This window comes from Lontra canadensis, unplaced genomic scaffold, assembly GCF_010015895.1.
Source record: "Lontra canadensis isolate GAN:19392208 unplaced genomic scaffold, GSC_riverotter_1.0 scaffold77, whole genome shotgun sequence".
NCBI classification, from domain to species: Eukaryota; Metazoa; Chordata; class Mammalia; order Carnivora; family Mustelidae; genus Lontra; species Lontra canadensis.
In genome coordinates, this window is record NW_022631071.1 from 8,765,773 (window position 1) to 8,782,207 (window position 16,435).

At 34.9% G+C, this 16,435-nt stretch overlaps 1 protein-coding gene across 1 annotated transcript in view; it reads right to left on the reverse strand.

The window, feature by feature from the left end:
- Nucleotides 1-539: 539 nt before the first annotated feature.
- The window catches only part of LOC116881770 (kelch-like protein 4), a 48,745-nt gene continuing 32,849 nt past the window's right edge, over nucleotides 540-16,435 (reverse strand). Inside the window, exons 9-10 of the mRNA XM_032881811.1 lie at nucleotides 3,122-3,293; nucleotides 540-666 (exon numbers count right to left, since the gene is read on the reverse strand). Of these exons, the coding sequence (XP_032737702.1) occupies nucleotides 607-666; nucleotides 3,122-3,293 (232 nt within the window). The 3' untranslated portion in view covers nucleotides 540-606. The remainder of the gene's footprint in view (nucleotides 667-3,121; nucleotides 3,294-16,435) is intronic.

Here is a 16,435-nt window from a genome sequence, read left to right on the forward strand (position 1 = left end):
AAGAGTAAGTCTGAAAATTTCAACATACAGTGATCAGAATAAAATAAAAAATAACATAAGTTATTTTTTAGCCCTAACCCTGTAAACAGCCTTCTTGTTGGTAAATGAGGTATTATTTAGCTATTTGGGGTGTTTTTGAATAAAAGAATGATGTCTTACTGGAAATCAGACTTCATATTTTAAGCTTTAGATATTCTCTTTTATATTGTATTTCAGAAAATAGAATATATTTTGTGTTTTGAAATATAAAAAGCTTTTAACTTCTCATATTCTTAAGTTAAAAAAATACCAATGTTTTCATAGTTTTTCATATGTTGGCCACTACTGATTTCCCTTAAAATGTTTAGTAATGAGGTTAAACCTAGACTATTTGATTTCCACTTACAGTATCAGCTGCAACAACACATATATTTAACACCTATATGTAATTCATGTTGGAAAACTTGTTTTGACTTCACAAATGAGAGCAATTATAACTACATATTAAAAGAATGCAACAATGTTCATGTTTGATTACTAATCAAAGGAAAGAACACATTCCTTCTTCTCTTCCTCCTAATCCATTTCGTGAAATGTCCAGTTTCCCTCCTATTGATAAAGATAGCTTTATGGCAGCTTCACCACCACAACACATGCTCCAGCTCTTCCAATGTTGACAGGAACTTCCTAACACAGAAAAACAACAAAACAAAACAAAAACAAGGAAAGAAATACTATCTTAATGAACTCTGTCTTCAGCATAATATATATCATATATCATGTTGGAGGTAAACAAGTCTTTAGCTGTTCTGGTCCAATCTTCACCTGGTATAAAGAGGGAAAATGTAGTCCAGATAACTGTCCAGTGTGGCAGAAATAACATATTATTTAAATTAAATAGAGCTGAGTCTGAGAAGCAGGTGATTTTCATTGATAATTTCCTCACTTGAAAAACTACAGCTAATAATAAAAACTATAGCTAAAATTATCAGCTTGAAATCCTTCAAGGTTTTTATTAAGTTTAAGTGAGATAATGAATAAAGATAATTTTGCAGATAGAGTTTATATATCCATTATTTGTTAGTTCACTTTCACTCTTTTCCCAGGTCACACAATGAAACAGTAAGAAGCCAGGAATAGAATCTAGGTCTCTTAACCTATTGGTCTGCAATTTTCAGAAAACTAAATTTCACAAGCTTAGCAAACATTTTTTTTTTAAGATTTTATTCTTTTTTTTTTAAATTTCTTTTCAGTGCAACAGTATTCACTGTTTTTACACCACACCCAGTGCTCCATGCAATCCGTTCCCTCCCTAATACCCAGCACCTTGTTCCCCCAACCTCCCACCCCCCGCCCCTTTAAGACCCCCAGGTTGTTTTTCAGAGTCCATAGTCTCTCATGTTTCACCTCCCCTTCCAATTTCCCTCAACTCCCTTCTCCTCTCCATCTCCCCATGTCCTCCATGTTATTTGTTATGCTCCACAAGTAAGTGAAACCATATGATAATTGACTCTGTGCTTGACTTATTTCACTCAGCATAATCTCTTCCAGTCCTGTCCATGTTGCTACAAAAGTTGGGTATTCATCCTTTCTGATGGAGGCATAATACTCCATAGTGTATATGGACCACATCTTCCTTATCCATTCATCCATTGAAGGGCATCTTGGTTCTTTCCACAGTTTGGCGACCATGGCCATTGCTTTAGCAAACATTTTGATATTGAATTTTTGACTTAACAAATTCTTGTTAATTTATTTCCTTCCCTTCCCTTCCTAGCTGGTCCTAAGCACTGATAAAGTAAGAAGCTACCAACATAACAGAATTGGGGTGTTTCTGAGGGTCTTAATAAATCAAATTGTTGGAGGGAAGAGATAGAAAGCCATCGTCAGTTGGTATTATATTAACATATATTTATTTAGAACAGTAACCAATTTACCGTGTGGAATATAGAGCAGCATGAAGTCAGTATAAAGGTAGGTGAACTTAGAGACAAAATACAATGTTTGCCTGTTCATGGAAATTATGAGGAGTTTTATTTTATTATTTTTTAATTTATATTAAAATAATTTATATTAAAATAATAAAATATTTATATTTTATTATTTTTTAATTAAGCCTTAATTTAATTAACAGAACACCATTAAATATTTTAGAATAAATTCAGAGTTATCACTAGAAAAAAAATATCAAAAGCATCAAGTTTCCCTTTAGCATCCCCAAGAAGTCCTTTCAGGGCTTCTTCTGTTACTTTCCTTAGAATTTCTTCTGTTAGATGCCCAGCATTTTTGAGAGGGTTTAATTCCAGTGTCTCATTGTTCACTAAATTCCTTTAATGACTAATTAAGAATGAAGAGGTACATATACACTATGGAGTATTATGCCTCCATCAGAAATAATGAATACCCAACTTTTGTAGCAACATGGGCAGGACTGGAAGAGATTATGCTGAGTGAAATAAGTCAAGCAGAGAAAGTCAATTATCATATGGTTTCACTTATTTGTGAAGCATAACAAATAGCATGGAGGACAAAGGGAGATGGAGAGGAGAAGGGAGTTGAGGGAAATTGGAAGGGGAGGTGAACAATGAGAGACTATGGACTCTGAAAAACAATCTGAGGGTTTTGAAGGGGCAGGAGTGGGAGGTTGGGGGACCCAGGTGGTGGGTATTGGAGAGGGCACGGATTGCATGGAGCACTGGGTGTGGTGCAAAAAACAATGAATACTGTTACGCTGAAAATAAATTTAAAAAAATTAAAAAAAAGAATGAAGAGTGTTGTAGTTTATACAATCTCTATAAAACAGGACTTAAAAAAATTTCCTCTGGTCAACAACCAATAAGAGGGGCAGATATTTCTTAATGAGGACTTTGCACTTTGGTTCTCAAGTCATAATACATACTTAGAAAGTTGGCCAGAGTAAGGCTTTCAAATTTATTGACTTGTATTCACTTGAGTAAAGCTTTTGAATTATTGATTTAGATTCACTTTTCTATCAAATGAATGAGTCCATAAAGCCAAGAGAATGTTCTGTTCCCTTTCCCAGAAGTACTGATGAATCCTGCCAATGACAAATTAGATCAACTAACTAGTATTCTATAGTACAGAGAAAGCAAATACTGAAAATTTCACTAAAAGACAGTACCTCTTGCCATTCATCTTTCTGTGCATCATATGACTCAACAGTGTTCAAATAAGTATGTCCATCATATCCTCCAACCACATAGAGTTTATCTCCAAGGGGACATACAGCAACAGCATCTCGGGGAACATTCAGAGGTGCCACAGTTGACCATGAATCATTTTTTGGATCATACCTTAAGAAGTTTAGGATGACAATTAAAAAGGGAAGTCAAATAATATTAAAAATAATAGACATTAATAAAATGTATACTTATCCAATATAAGGAATTAAAAACACCTTATAAATATTAAAATTTAGTCTGACTAATAAATGTTAAAAATAAGTACATGACAAAATTCATTTCAACAAGACATCACTTAAAGTATATAAAAAATGTATTTCATTTCCAAAATACTGTGCATCCTTTGATTAGTACTCAGATTCTTTATGAGGAAATTTCACATATTGTCATCTTATCATTATGAGGAAAATGCCCCATCTCTCTTTTAGTATGCTGGTTGGAGAGCTTTTGTTTTTCTCTTATTCTTTATTTATCTTTTTTTTTTTTTGTGAGATGCCTTATCTTGTTCATAGGAGAGCTCACATTTCAAGTAAATTTAAATATAATTGCCTTCTTGTTTTGTAGAATGTAGTACCCTGGTTTTAGTACTATTTGTAGTTAAAATGACAGTCTTATCCTATCTTTCTCCCCATGAGTGTTCCAATTTATTTTCACATGATGATTTTTTTCCATTTTAATCTGATGTTAACTCCTTATTCCCAAACCTTTTCTGTAAGCTAAATGAAAGAGAATTCAGTCAAATTAAAATAGCATTATGTCTTTTCCTTTTAAAATTTGTTTTTCTCTCTCTCCTTACTTTGAATATAAGTATATATATTTTAGTATAAACAAAATGGAGCCTAAAGAGAATTAGCCATGGACTTATTCCTACATTTAGAGAAATTAGGAATAATTTGCTTGACTACTTTGCCTCAATTTTCTCCTCAAGATTATACAAATAATCACCAAATTAACATGTTTATGTGATGATTTTAGAAACATTTAAATTACTAACTTAAATAATTGAATGAGACTTTTAAATTTTTTATTATGTTATGTTAGTCACCATACAATACATCATTAGTTTTTGGTGTAGTGTTCCCAAATCCATTGTTTACGTATACACACTCAGTGATCCATGAAATACATGCCCTCCTTAATACCCACCACCAGGCCAACCCATCCCCCCAGCTCCATTCCTCTCAAACCCTCGGTTTGTTCCTTTGAGTCCACAGTCTCTCATGGTTTGTCCCCCCCTCCCACACACAGATTATTCTCTCCTTCATTTTCTCTTCTTTCTCCTAATGTCCTCTGTGCTATTCCTTATGTTCCACAACTAAGTGAAACTATATGATAATTGACTTTCTCTGCTTGGCTTATTTCACTTATCATAATCTCCTCCAATCCTGTCCATGTGGATGCAAAAGTTGGGCATTCATCCTTTCTGATGACTGAGTAATATTCCATTGTATATATGGACTATATCTTCTTTATCCATTCATCTGTTGAAGAACACCTCAGCTCCTTCGACAATTTGTCTATTGTGGATGTTGCTGCTATGTATATTGGGGTGCATATAGCTCTTCTTTTCACTACATCTGTATCTTTGGGGTAAATACACAGTAGTACAATTCCCAGATCTTAGGGTAGCTCTATTTTTAAATTTTGGGGGGAATCTCCACACTGTTTTTCAAAGCGGCTCCATGAGCTTGTATTCCCACCAACAGGGTAAGAGGGTTGACCTTTCTCCACATCCTCTCCAACATTTGTTGTTTCTTGCTTTGTTAATTTTTGCCATTCTAACCAGTGTAAGGTGGTATCTCAATGTGGTTTTGATTAGAATTTCCCTGATGGCTAAAGATGATGAACACTTCGTGTGTCTGTTGGCCACTTGTATATCTTCTTTGAGAAGAGTCTGCTCATGTGTTCTGTCTGTTTTTTCGGACTTGATTATTTGTTTTTTGTTTGTTTGTTTGTTTGTTTTGGGTGTCGAGAATGAGAAGTTCTTTATAAATCTTGGATATCAGCCCTTTGCCTGCAGTGCCATTTGAAAATTTCTCCCATTCCATGTGTTACCTCAGTTTTGTTGACTATTTTCTTTGTTGTGCAGAAGCTTTTTATCTTGATGAAGTCCCAAAAGTTCATTTCCACTTTTGTTTCTTTTGCCTTCAGAGCCATGTCTGGAAAGAAGTTGTTGTGGCTGATGACGAAGAGTTTACTGCTTATGTTCTTCTCTAGGATTTTGATAGATTCATGTCTGACACTGAGGTCTTTCATCCATTTTTAGTTTATCTTTGTGTATGGTGTAAGAGAATGCTCAGGTTTCATTCTTCTGTATGCAGCTTTCCAATTTTCCCAGCACCATTTTTTTTAATTTTTTAAATTTTTTTTTATTTTTTTTAAGATTTTATTTATTTATTTGACAGAGAGAGATCACAAGTAGGCAGAGAGGCAGGCAGAGAGAGAGGAAGGGAAGCAGGCTCCCCACTGAGCAGAGAGCCTGATGCGGGACTCAATCCCCGAACCCTGAGATCATGACCTGAGCCGAAGGCAGAGGCTTAACCCACTGAGCCACCCAGGCACCCCCCAGCACCATTTATTGAAGAGACTGTATTTTTATCACTGGATATTTTTTCCAGCTTCATTCAAGATTATTTGACCATAGAGTTGAGGGTCCATATCTGGGATCTCTAATCTGTTCCATTGGTCCATGTGTTTGTTTTTGTGGCAATTGTCTATTTTTGTTCCAATTTCTCTGTTTGTGTTTTTGTGCGGTCTTGGTGATAACAGCTTTGTAATAAAGCTTGAAATCAGGCAGTGTGATGCCCCCAAGCTTTGTTTTTATTTTTTCAAAATTTCCTTGGCAATTCAGGTTTTTTCTGCTTCCATACGAATTTTAGGATTGTTCCAGCACTTTGAAAAATGCTCGTGGTATTTTGATTGGGATGGTGTAGAAAGTATAGATCTCTCTGGGCAGCACAGACATTTTAATACTGTTTAGTCTTCTGATCCATGAGCATGGAATTTTTTTTCATCTTTCTGTATCTTCTATTGCTTTCATGAGTGTTCTGTAGTTCCTCAAGTATAGATCCTTTACCTCTTTGGATAGGTTTATTACAAAGTATCTTAAAGGTTTTGTGTTATTGTAAATTAAATCAATCCTCTAATTTCCCTTTCTACAGTTTCATTATTAGTGCATAAGAAAGGAAATGATTTCTGTTCATTGATTTTATATCCTGCCACATGACTGAATTGCTATATGAGTTCTAATAATTTGGAGCTAGAGCCTTTCAAGTTTTCCACATAAACTACCAAGTCATCTGCAAAAAAGAGAGTTTAACTTCTTCTTTGCCAATTTGAATGCCTTTTATTCCTCTTGGTTGTCTGATTGCTGTCGTTAGGACTTCTAGTACTATGTTGAACAACAGTGGCAAGAGTGGGCATCCTTGTCATGTTCCTGATCTCAAAGGAAAGGCTGTCAGCTTTTCCCCATTGAACATGATATTCACTGCGGGTTTTTCTTAGATGGATTTTATGAAGTCAAGGAATGTTCCCTCTATGCCTATACTCTGAAGGGTTTCAATCAGGAACTATGCTTTATTTTGTCAGATGCTTTTTTCCACGTCAATTGAGAGGACCATGTGGTTCTTCTCTCTTCTCTTATTGATTTGTTCTATCACATTGGTTGATTTGTGAATGTTGAACCACCCTTCCACCCCAGGCATACATCCCATGTGTTCATGGTGGATAATCTTTTAATGTACTGTTGGATCCTATTAGCTAGGATCTTATTGAGAATCTTGACATCCATATTCATCAGGGATATTGGTCGGAAATTCTTCTTTTCGGTGGGGTCTTTGCCTGGTTTGGGGATCAAGGTTAATGCTGGCTTCATAGAAATAATCTGGAAGTTTTCCTTCTGCTTCAATTTTTTGAAACAGCTTCAGGAGAATAGGTGTTATTTCTTCTTTGAATGTTTAGTAGAATTTCCCAGGGAATCCATCCAGTCTGGGACTCTTGTTTTTTGGGAAGTTTTTGATCACTGCTTCAATCTTGTTACTGGTTATTGGTCTGTAAATGTTGTCAATTTCTTCCTGTTTTAGTCTTGAAAGTTTATAGGTTTCCAGGAATGCATCCATTTCTTCTAGGTTTCTTAACTTTTTGGCATAGAGCTCTTGATAATAATTTATGATAGGGTCAGAAGATAGAGAGATAGAGTCACTATCTTTCCCCTTTCATTCATAATTTTATTAATTTGGGTCCCTTCTCTTCTTTTGGATGAGTCTGGTCAGATGTTTAACAACCTTATTAATTCTTTCTAGGGGCCAATTTCTAATTTCATTGATATGTTCCACTGTATATCTGGTTTCTAACTCATTGATCTGCTCTAACCTTAATTATTGCTCTTCTTGTGTGTGGGGCAGGCTCAATTTTTTTTTGATTCTCAAGTTCTTTAAGGTGTAAAGAGAGTTTGTGTAGTCAGGATGTTTCTATTTGTTTGAGTGAGGCTTGGATGGCTATGCATTTCCCTCTTAGGACAGCCTTTGACCTATCCCATAGGTTTTGGACCAATGTTTCATCATTATCAGTGGTTTCCATGAATTGTTTAAGTTCTTCTTTGATTTCCTGGTTGATCCAAACATTCTTGAGCAGGATAATCTTTAGCTTCCAAGTGTTTGAATTTCTTCCAACTTTTTCTTGTGATTGAGTTCCAGCTCCAAAGCATTGTGGTCTGAGAATATGTAGAGAATGATATCAATCTTTTGGTACCAGTTGAGACCTGATTTGTGACCCAGTATGTGGTCTATTCTGGAGAAGGTTCCATGTGTCCTTGAGAATAATGAGTACTCTGTTATTTTATGGTGGAATGCTCTGTATATATGTATGAGGTCCATCTGGTCCAATGTGTTATTCAAAGCTCTTGTTTCTTTGTTTATTTCGGCTTAGATGATCTGTCTATTGCTGAGAGTGGTAATGCAGAAAAAAAATTTGACAAAATAAGGCATCGTTTTCTGATTAAAACTCTTCAGAGTATAGGGATAGAGGACCATAAAATCCATCTATGAAAAATCCACAGTGAATATCATTTTCAATGGGGAAAAGCTGACAGCCTTCCCTTTGAGATAAGAAACATGACAAGGATAACCACTCTCACAACTCTTGTTCAACATAGTATTAGAAGTACTAGCAAGAGCAATCAGACAACAAAGAGAAATAAAAGGTCAAATTGACAATGAAGAAGTCAAATTCTCTCTCTTCACAGATGACATGATACTTTATATGGAAAACCCAAAAGACTCCACACCCAAAATGCTAGAACTCATTCAGCAATTCAGTAATGTGGCAGAACATAAAATCAATGTACAGAAATCAGTTGCTTTCTTATGCACTAAGAATGAAAATACAGAAAGGGAAATTAGAGAATCAATTCCCTTTACTATAGCACCAAGAACCATAAGATACCTGGGAATAAACCTAACCAAAGAGGTAAAGGATCTGTACTCGAGGAACTACAGAACACTCATGAAAGAAATTGAAGAAGATATAAAAAGATGGAAGACAATTCCATGCTCATGGATTGGAAGAATAAACATTATTAAAATTTCTCTACTGCCTAGAACAATCTATACTTTCAATGCCATTCTGATCAAAACTCCAACAACATTTTTCAAAGAGCTATAACAAACAATCCTAAAATTTGTATGGAATCAGAAGAGACCCTGAATTGCCAAGGAAATGTTAAAAACGAAAACAAAACTGTGGACATCACATTGCCTGATTTCAAGCTTTACTACAAAGCTGTGATCACCAAGACAGCATGATACTGGCATGAAAACAGACACATAGACTAGCGAAACAGAGTAGAAAGTCCAGATATGGACCCTCAACTCTATGGTCAAATAATCTTCGACAAAGTAGGAAAAAATATACAGTGGAAAAAAGACAGTCTCTTCAATAAATGGTGCTGGGAAAATTGGACAGCTATGTGTAGAAGAATGAAACTCAACCATTGTCTTGCACCATACACAAAGATGATCTCAAAAAGGATAAAAGACCTCAACATGAGTCAGGAATCAGAATCCTAGAGGAGAACACAGGCACTAACCTCTGATATCAGCCACAACAACTTCTTTCAAGATATATCTCCAAAGTCAAAGGAACCAAAAGCAAAAATGAATTTTGGGCACTTCATCGAGATCAAAAGGTTCTGCACAGCAAAGGAAACAGTCAACAAAACTAAGAGGCAACCCATGAAATGGGAGAAGATATTCACAAATGACAATACAGACAAAGGACTGATATCCAGGATCTATAAAGAACTCCTCAAACTCAACACACACAAAACAGATATTCATGTCAAAAAATGGGCAGAAGACATGAACAGATGTCTTCTCCAAGGAAGACATACAAATGGCTATCAGACACATGAAAAAGTGTTCATCATCACTAGCCTTCATGGAGATTCAAATGAAAACCACATTGAGGTACCACTTTACACCAGTTAGAATAGCCAAAATTAACGAGAGAGGAAACAATGTGTGTTGGAGAGGATGTGGAGAAAGGGGAACCCTCTTACAGTGTTGGTGGGAATGCACGTTGGTGCAGCCACTTTGGAAAACAGTGTGATTCCCCAAGAAAATAAAAATAGAGCTTCTGTATGACCTGCAGTTGCATTACTGAGTATTTACCCCAAAGATATAGATATAGTGAAAGGAAGGGCCATCTGTACCCCAATGTTCATAACAACGATGGCCACAGTCACTGAACTGTGGCAAGAACAAAGATGCCCTTCAGCAGATGAATGGATAAGAAAGATGTGGTCCATATACACTACGGAGTATTATGCCTCCATTAGAACGGATGAATACCCAACTTTTGCATCAACGTGGACGAGACTGGAAGATATTATGCTGAGTGAAATAAGCCAAGCAGAAACAGTCAATTATCATATGGTTTTGCTCATTTGTGGAGCATAAGGAATAACACGGAAGACATGGGGAGATGGAGAGGAGAAAGGATTTGGAGGAAATTGGAGGGGGAGATGAACCATGAGAGACTGTGGTTTTGAGCGGTGGGAGGTGGGAGGTTGGGGGAACCTGGTGGTGGGTATTATGGAGGGCATGTATAGAATGGAGCACTGGGTATGGTGCATAAACAATGAATTCTGGAACACTGAAAAGACATTTTAAAGATAAATAAAAATTTTCTAAAAAGCCTACAAAAACAACCATAAAACAAGTAAGAAAATATAGTAAGTACAAGCCTGCCAGTAATTACTTTGAATGTAAATGGGTGAAACACTCCAAACAAAAGATATAGTGTGATCAAATGGAGAAAAAAGCAGGACTCATCAATATGCTCCCTAAAACAGATTGATTTTAGACCCAAAGACAAATGCAGATTGAAAGTGAAGGGATGGAGAAGAATTTATCATGAAAGTAGATATGAAAAGAAAACTGGTGTTACAATATTTATATCAGACAAAATACATTTTGAAATAAAGACTGTAATAAGATACACGTGGACACTACAAAATTGCCAACAGTCAAACGAGAAAATATAACAATTGTAAATATTTATACATCCAACACAAGACTAACCAAATAAATGAAATAGTTAAAAACAAACATAAGAGAAGAAATTGATATGATACAATAATGGTAGGGGAATGTAATGCCTCACTTACGTCAATAGATCATTAAAACAAAATCAACAAGGAAACAGTGGCATTGAATGGCAAACTGGACAAGATGGATTTAACAGGTATATTCAGAACATTTCATCCTAAAATAGCAGAATATACATTTTTAAATGCATGAGGAATATTTTCTAGAATAGACCACAGGTTGAAGTTATACCATGCATATTTTCCAATAGCAATGCTATGATATTAGAAATGAACTACAAGAAAAAGTCTAGAAAGAATGCAAATTCATAGAGGTTGAATATGTGCTACTAAACAATGAATGGGCCAACCAAGAAATCAAAGAGTGAGCCAAAAATATATGGAGACAAATGAAAATGAAAATACAATGTCCCCAAATCATTGGAATGTACCAAAATCTGTTCTAAGAGGAAAGTTTATATCAATAAAGGGTTACTTCAAGAAGCAAGAAAAATCCCAAACAACTAACCTAACCTTACATCTAGAGGAGCTATATTTGCAGATGACCTGATGCTATGTATAGAAAACACTAAAGACTCGGCCAAAAAACTACTAGAATGGATAAATTCAGTAAGGTTTCAGGATTCAAAATCAATATACAGATATCCATTCCATTTATTTATATCCATAACAAAGTAGGGGAAACAGAATTTTTTTTTAAGATTTTATTTATTTATTTCACAGAGAGAGAGATCACAAGTAGGCAGAGAAGCAGGCAGAGAGAGGAGGAAGCAGGCAGACAGAGGGGGAAGCCGGCTCCCTGCTGAGCAGAGAGCCAGACGTGGGGCTCGATCCCAGGACCCTGAGATCATGACCTGAGCTGAAGGCAGAGGCTTAAACCACTGAGCCACCCAGGCACCCCAGGGGAAATAGAAATTAAGAAAAAGTCCTATTTACAATTGTATCAAAAACAATACAATAACTTGAAGTAAACTTACCTAAAGTGATGAAAGATCTGTACTCTGAAAACTATGAAACAATGATGAAATAAACACAACACAAAAAAAAATGAAAAATTTTTCCCAAGCTCATGTGTTGGAGGATCAAATACTGTTGAAATTTCCATGGTATTTAAAGCAATCTACAGATTCAATGCAATCCCTTAAAAAGTACAATTTTTCATAGAACTAGAACAAATAGTTCTCAAATGTATATGGAACCAACAAAAGACCCAATAAGCAAATAAATTTTGAAAAAGAAAACTAAAGCTGTGGGTTTCATGATTCCAGATTTACTACAAAGCTATAGTATTCAAAACTGTGGTACTGGCACAAAATGAACACATATATCAATAGAACAGAATAGGGATCCCAGCAATAAGACCATAGTTATATGGTTAATTAATGTTTCAACAAAAGAGGCAGGAATATGCAATGGAGAAAAGACAGCATTTTCAACAAATGGTGTTGGGAAAACTGAGAGCTATGTGCTAAAAAACATGACTGGATGGGGTCCCTGCATGGCTCAGTGGGTTAAAGCCTCTGCCTTTGGCTCAGGTCATGATTCCAGGGTCCTGGGATTGAGCCCCACATCGGGGTGGGGGCTGTCTCTGCTCAGCAGGGAGCCAGCTTCCCCTCCCCTCTCTTCCTGCCTCTCTGCCCACTTGTGATCTCTGTCAAATAAATAAATAAAATATTTTTTAAAAAGTGACTGGACAACTTCCTTATGCACAAAAATAATCTCAAAATAGATTAAGGACCTAAATATGAGACCTGAAACTAGAAAATTATCAAAGAGAACACTAGAATTAATTTCTGTGACATGGGCTGTAGCAACATTTTCCTAAGTATGTTTTCCAATAAAAAATGGACAGAAGACATGAATAGACATTTTTCAAAAGAAGAAATATAGATGACCAACAGATTCATGAAAGGATGCTCAACATCACTCATACTGAGAGAAATGAGAATCAAACCCACAATGAGATATCACTTCACACATGTCAGAATGGCTAAAATCAAAAGTACAAGTAACAACAGTGTTAGTGAGGATGTGGAGAGAAAGCCACCCTTGTGTGCTGGTGGTGGGAATGTAAACTAGGGCAGCCACTATGGAAAACAGTGTGGAGGTTCCTCAAAAAATTAATACTAGAGCTACTATATGATCCATAAGTTCCACTATTGGGTATTTATGCAAAGAATGCCAAAAAAACTAATTAAAATATATATTCCCCCTACTTTTACTGCAACATTATTTATAATAACCAAATTATGGAAGCAGCCCAAGAGTCCATCAACAGATGAATGGACAAACATTATACACACACACACACACACACACACACTCACACACACACACTAGAATATTGCCAGCCATTAAAAAAAAATCTTGCTATTTGCAACACATAGCTGGGTCTAGAAAGTATAATGCCAAGTGACATAAGTCAGTCAGAGAAAGACAAACACCATATGATTTCACTTATATGTGAAATTTAAGAAACAAATCAAATGACCAAAGAGGAAAAAGAGAACCCCCCAAAAACAGACTTTTAACTGTTAACTAAGAACAAATTGAAGATCATCAGAGGGGATGTGTGTGTCATAACAGATGAAATAGATGATGGGAACTACAAGTACAATTATCATGATGAGCATGGAATAAGGCATAGAAATTCTGAATCACTATATTGTACACTTGATCCTAATATAACACTGCATGTTATCTGTACTGGAATTAAAAAATAAATCACCTGAATAGATGCAGAAAAAGCATTTAACAAAATTTAACATCTGCTCAGAATAAAAAACTTTCACCAAAGTTAATTTGGAGGGAACATATCTCAGTGTACTAAAGGTTGTCTATGAAAAAGACAGAACTAACATCTTGCTCAATGGTGACAACACTTAAACTTAATGGGGAAAAACTGAGAGCTTTTCCTCTATTGTAAGGAAAAATACATAGATGTCCATTTTCACTACTTTTTATTCAAAAAAGTACAGCAATAAAACAGAAAGAGAAACTGAAGGAATCCATATTGGAAAATAAACTGTCATTATTTTCTGATGACATGATACTGTACATGAGAAAACATAAAGATTCCACCAAAAAAACTACGAGAAGTAACAAATGAATTCAGCAAAGTTGCAGGATAGAAATTTAATACCCCATAACCGGTAGCATTTCCATAAACTAATAATGAATTAGCAGTAAAAGAAATTAAGGAAAAAAAACTCCATTTACAACTGCACCAAAAAGAATAAAATACCTAAGAATAAATTTAATCAAAGAGATGAAAGACCTGTACTCTGAAAACTATAAAACAGTGATGAAAGAAATTGAAAGCTACATGACAAGTGGAAAGATATTTCATGCTTATGGATTGGGAAAAATTATATTGTTAGGATGTCCATATTATCCACAGTGATATACACAGACTATGCAATACCTATAAAAGCACCAACAGAATTTTTTACAGAACTAGAACAAAAAATCACAAAAATTTGTATAGAACCATAAAAGACCTTGACTAGCCAAATCAGTCTTGAGAAAGTTGTAGGTATCACAAAATTCCAGAATTTAAGATACACTACAAAGCTGTAGTCATCAAAATAGTATGGTCGTGGCAGAGAAATACACACATGGAACAGTGGAACAAGAAAGAGCACTCAGAAACAAATCCAGTTATATGATCAATTAAGCTATGACAATGAAAGCAAGAATATACAAGGGAGGGTAGATATCTCTTTAAGAAATGGTGTGAAAAAAAAGTGGCCTAGCCACTTTTTTTTTTTTTTTGCATAGGTAGTTTTAAGAGTGAAACTGGACCACTTTCTAAAGCCACACACCAAAAAACCCAAAAAGGAATAAACACATAAATGTGAGCTCTGAAGCCATAAAACTCCTAGAAAAGCACACAGGAAGTAATTTCATGGACATCAGCCTTAGTGACATTTTCTAAATTGGGTTCCATAGGCAAGGGAAGCAGAGGAAAAAATAAACTATTGGACTACATAAAAATTTTAAAAAAAGAGCTTTTTCATAGATAAGGAAACCATCAACAAAACTCAAAACAATCTACTGAATAGTAGAAGATATTTGCAAATGATGTATATAATAAGGGGTTAATATCCAAAATATACCAAGAAGTTATGTAGCTCAACACAAAAAAGTAAACAATCTGATTTAAAAATGGGCAGAGCATCTGAATAGACAATTTTCCAAAGAAGACATTCAGATATTCAACAGAGACTTGAAAAGTTGCTCAACATCAGCAATCATCAGAGAAACGGAAATAAAAACCATAATCAGTTATCTTAATAACTCATTTACACCTGTCAGAATGGCTAAAATAAAAAAGACAAGAAGTAATGTGTTGGTGAGGATGTGGAGGAAAAGGAACCTGATACATTGTTGTTAATGTATACTGGTTCAGCCACTGTGGAAACCAGTATGGGAGTTTCTCAACAATTAAAAATATTAATACCATATGATCCAGTAATTCCAATACAAGGTGAAATTACCCAAAGAAAATTGAAATCTTAATCCAAAAAGATACATGTGCCCCTATGTTTATTGAAGAATTATTTGCAATAGTAGAATATAGAAACAACCTAAGTCTCCACCAATAGATGAATGGATCAGGAAGACACACACACACACACACACACACATACACACACACAAACACACACACGAATATTTTGGAGCCAGAAAAAAAAAATAAAAGAAAAAGAAAGAAAGAATGAGACTGTGCCATTTGTGAAAACAAGGATGGACTATATTATGTTAAGTGAAATAAGGCAAACTCTGAAAGACAAATACCATATGATTTCACTCATATGTAGAACCGAAGATAAAATGAATAATGAAAAAACGGTCATAATTGTAAATACATCCAGTTATGGACTGAATGTCATGGGAATAAAAGTAACACCATAAGGAATATAATCAAGAATATTAAATAGCATTAGTATTGTAATAGTAATGGTATCTACACTTGTGGTCAGCATAGCACGATGTGTAAACTTTAATTGCTATGTTCTACACCTGAAAATAATATAACATTGTATGTCAACTACACTCAAATAAAATAATTATTAAAAAATATCAAGTACCCAAGTAACTACAATTTTGCATGAAATTCCTTAATCCAAAAACAGAAAAAGAGGGAGCATTAGTGCCAATTTTACAGAAAAAAATGAGAATTTAAAGAAAGTGTTATGAACAACTGCACACCAGTAATTTGCATAACCTTGATTAAATGGACACATTTTTAGAAATACACAACCTACTACCACTGAACAATGATGAAACAGAAAATCTGAGCACTGCTATAATTTTAAGAAGATGTGGTCTCTCTACAAATAATTAAAAGTATGCAACAAAGGAAAGCTGAGAGCCTATTAGTTAATTCTTCCTAACATTTAGAGAATTAACACCAATCCCTCTTATCTTCTTCAAAATACTGAAGAAGTAATTCTTCTAAGTTTATTTTATAAGATAAGCATTACACTGACATCAATGCCAAAGACACAGTAAGAAAACTATAGACCAAAATCCTTAATGAATGCTGGTGCAAAAAATTTCAACATAATACTAAGAAACAATTCAGCAACATTATTAAAATAATAAGACACCATAGTAAAGTGAGATTTATTCCTGGAATACA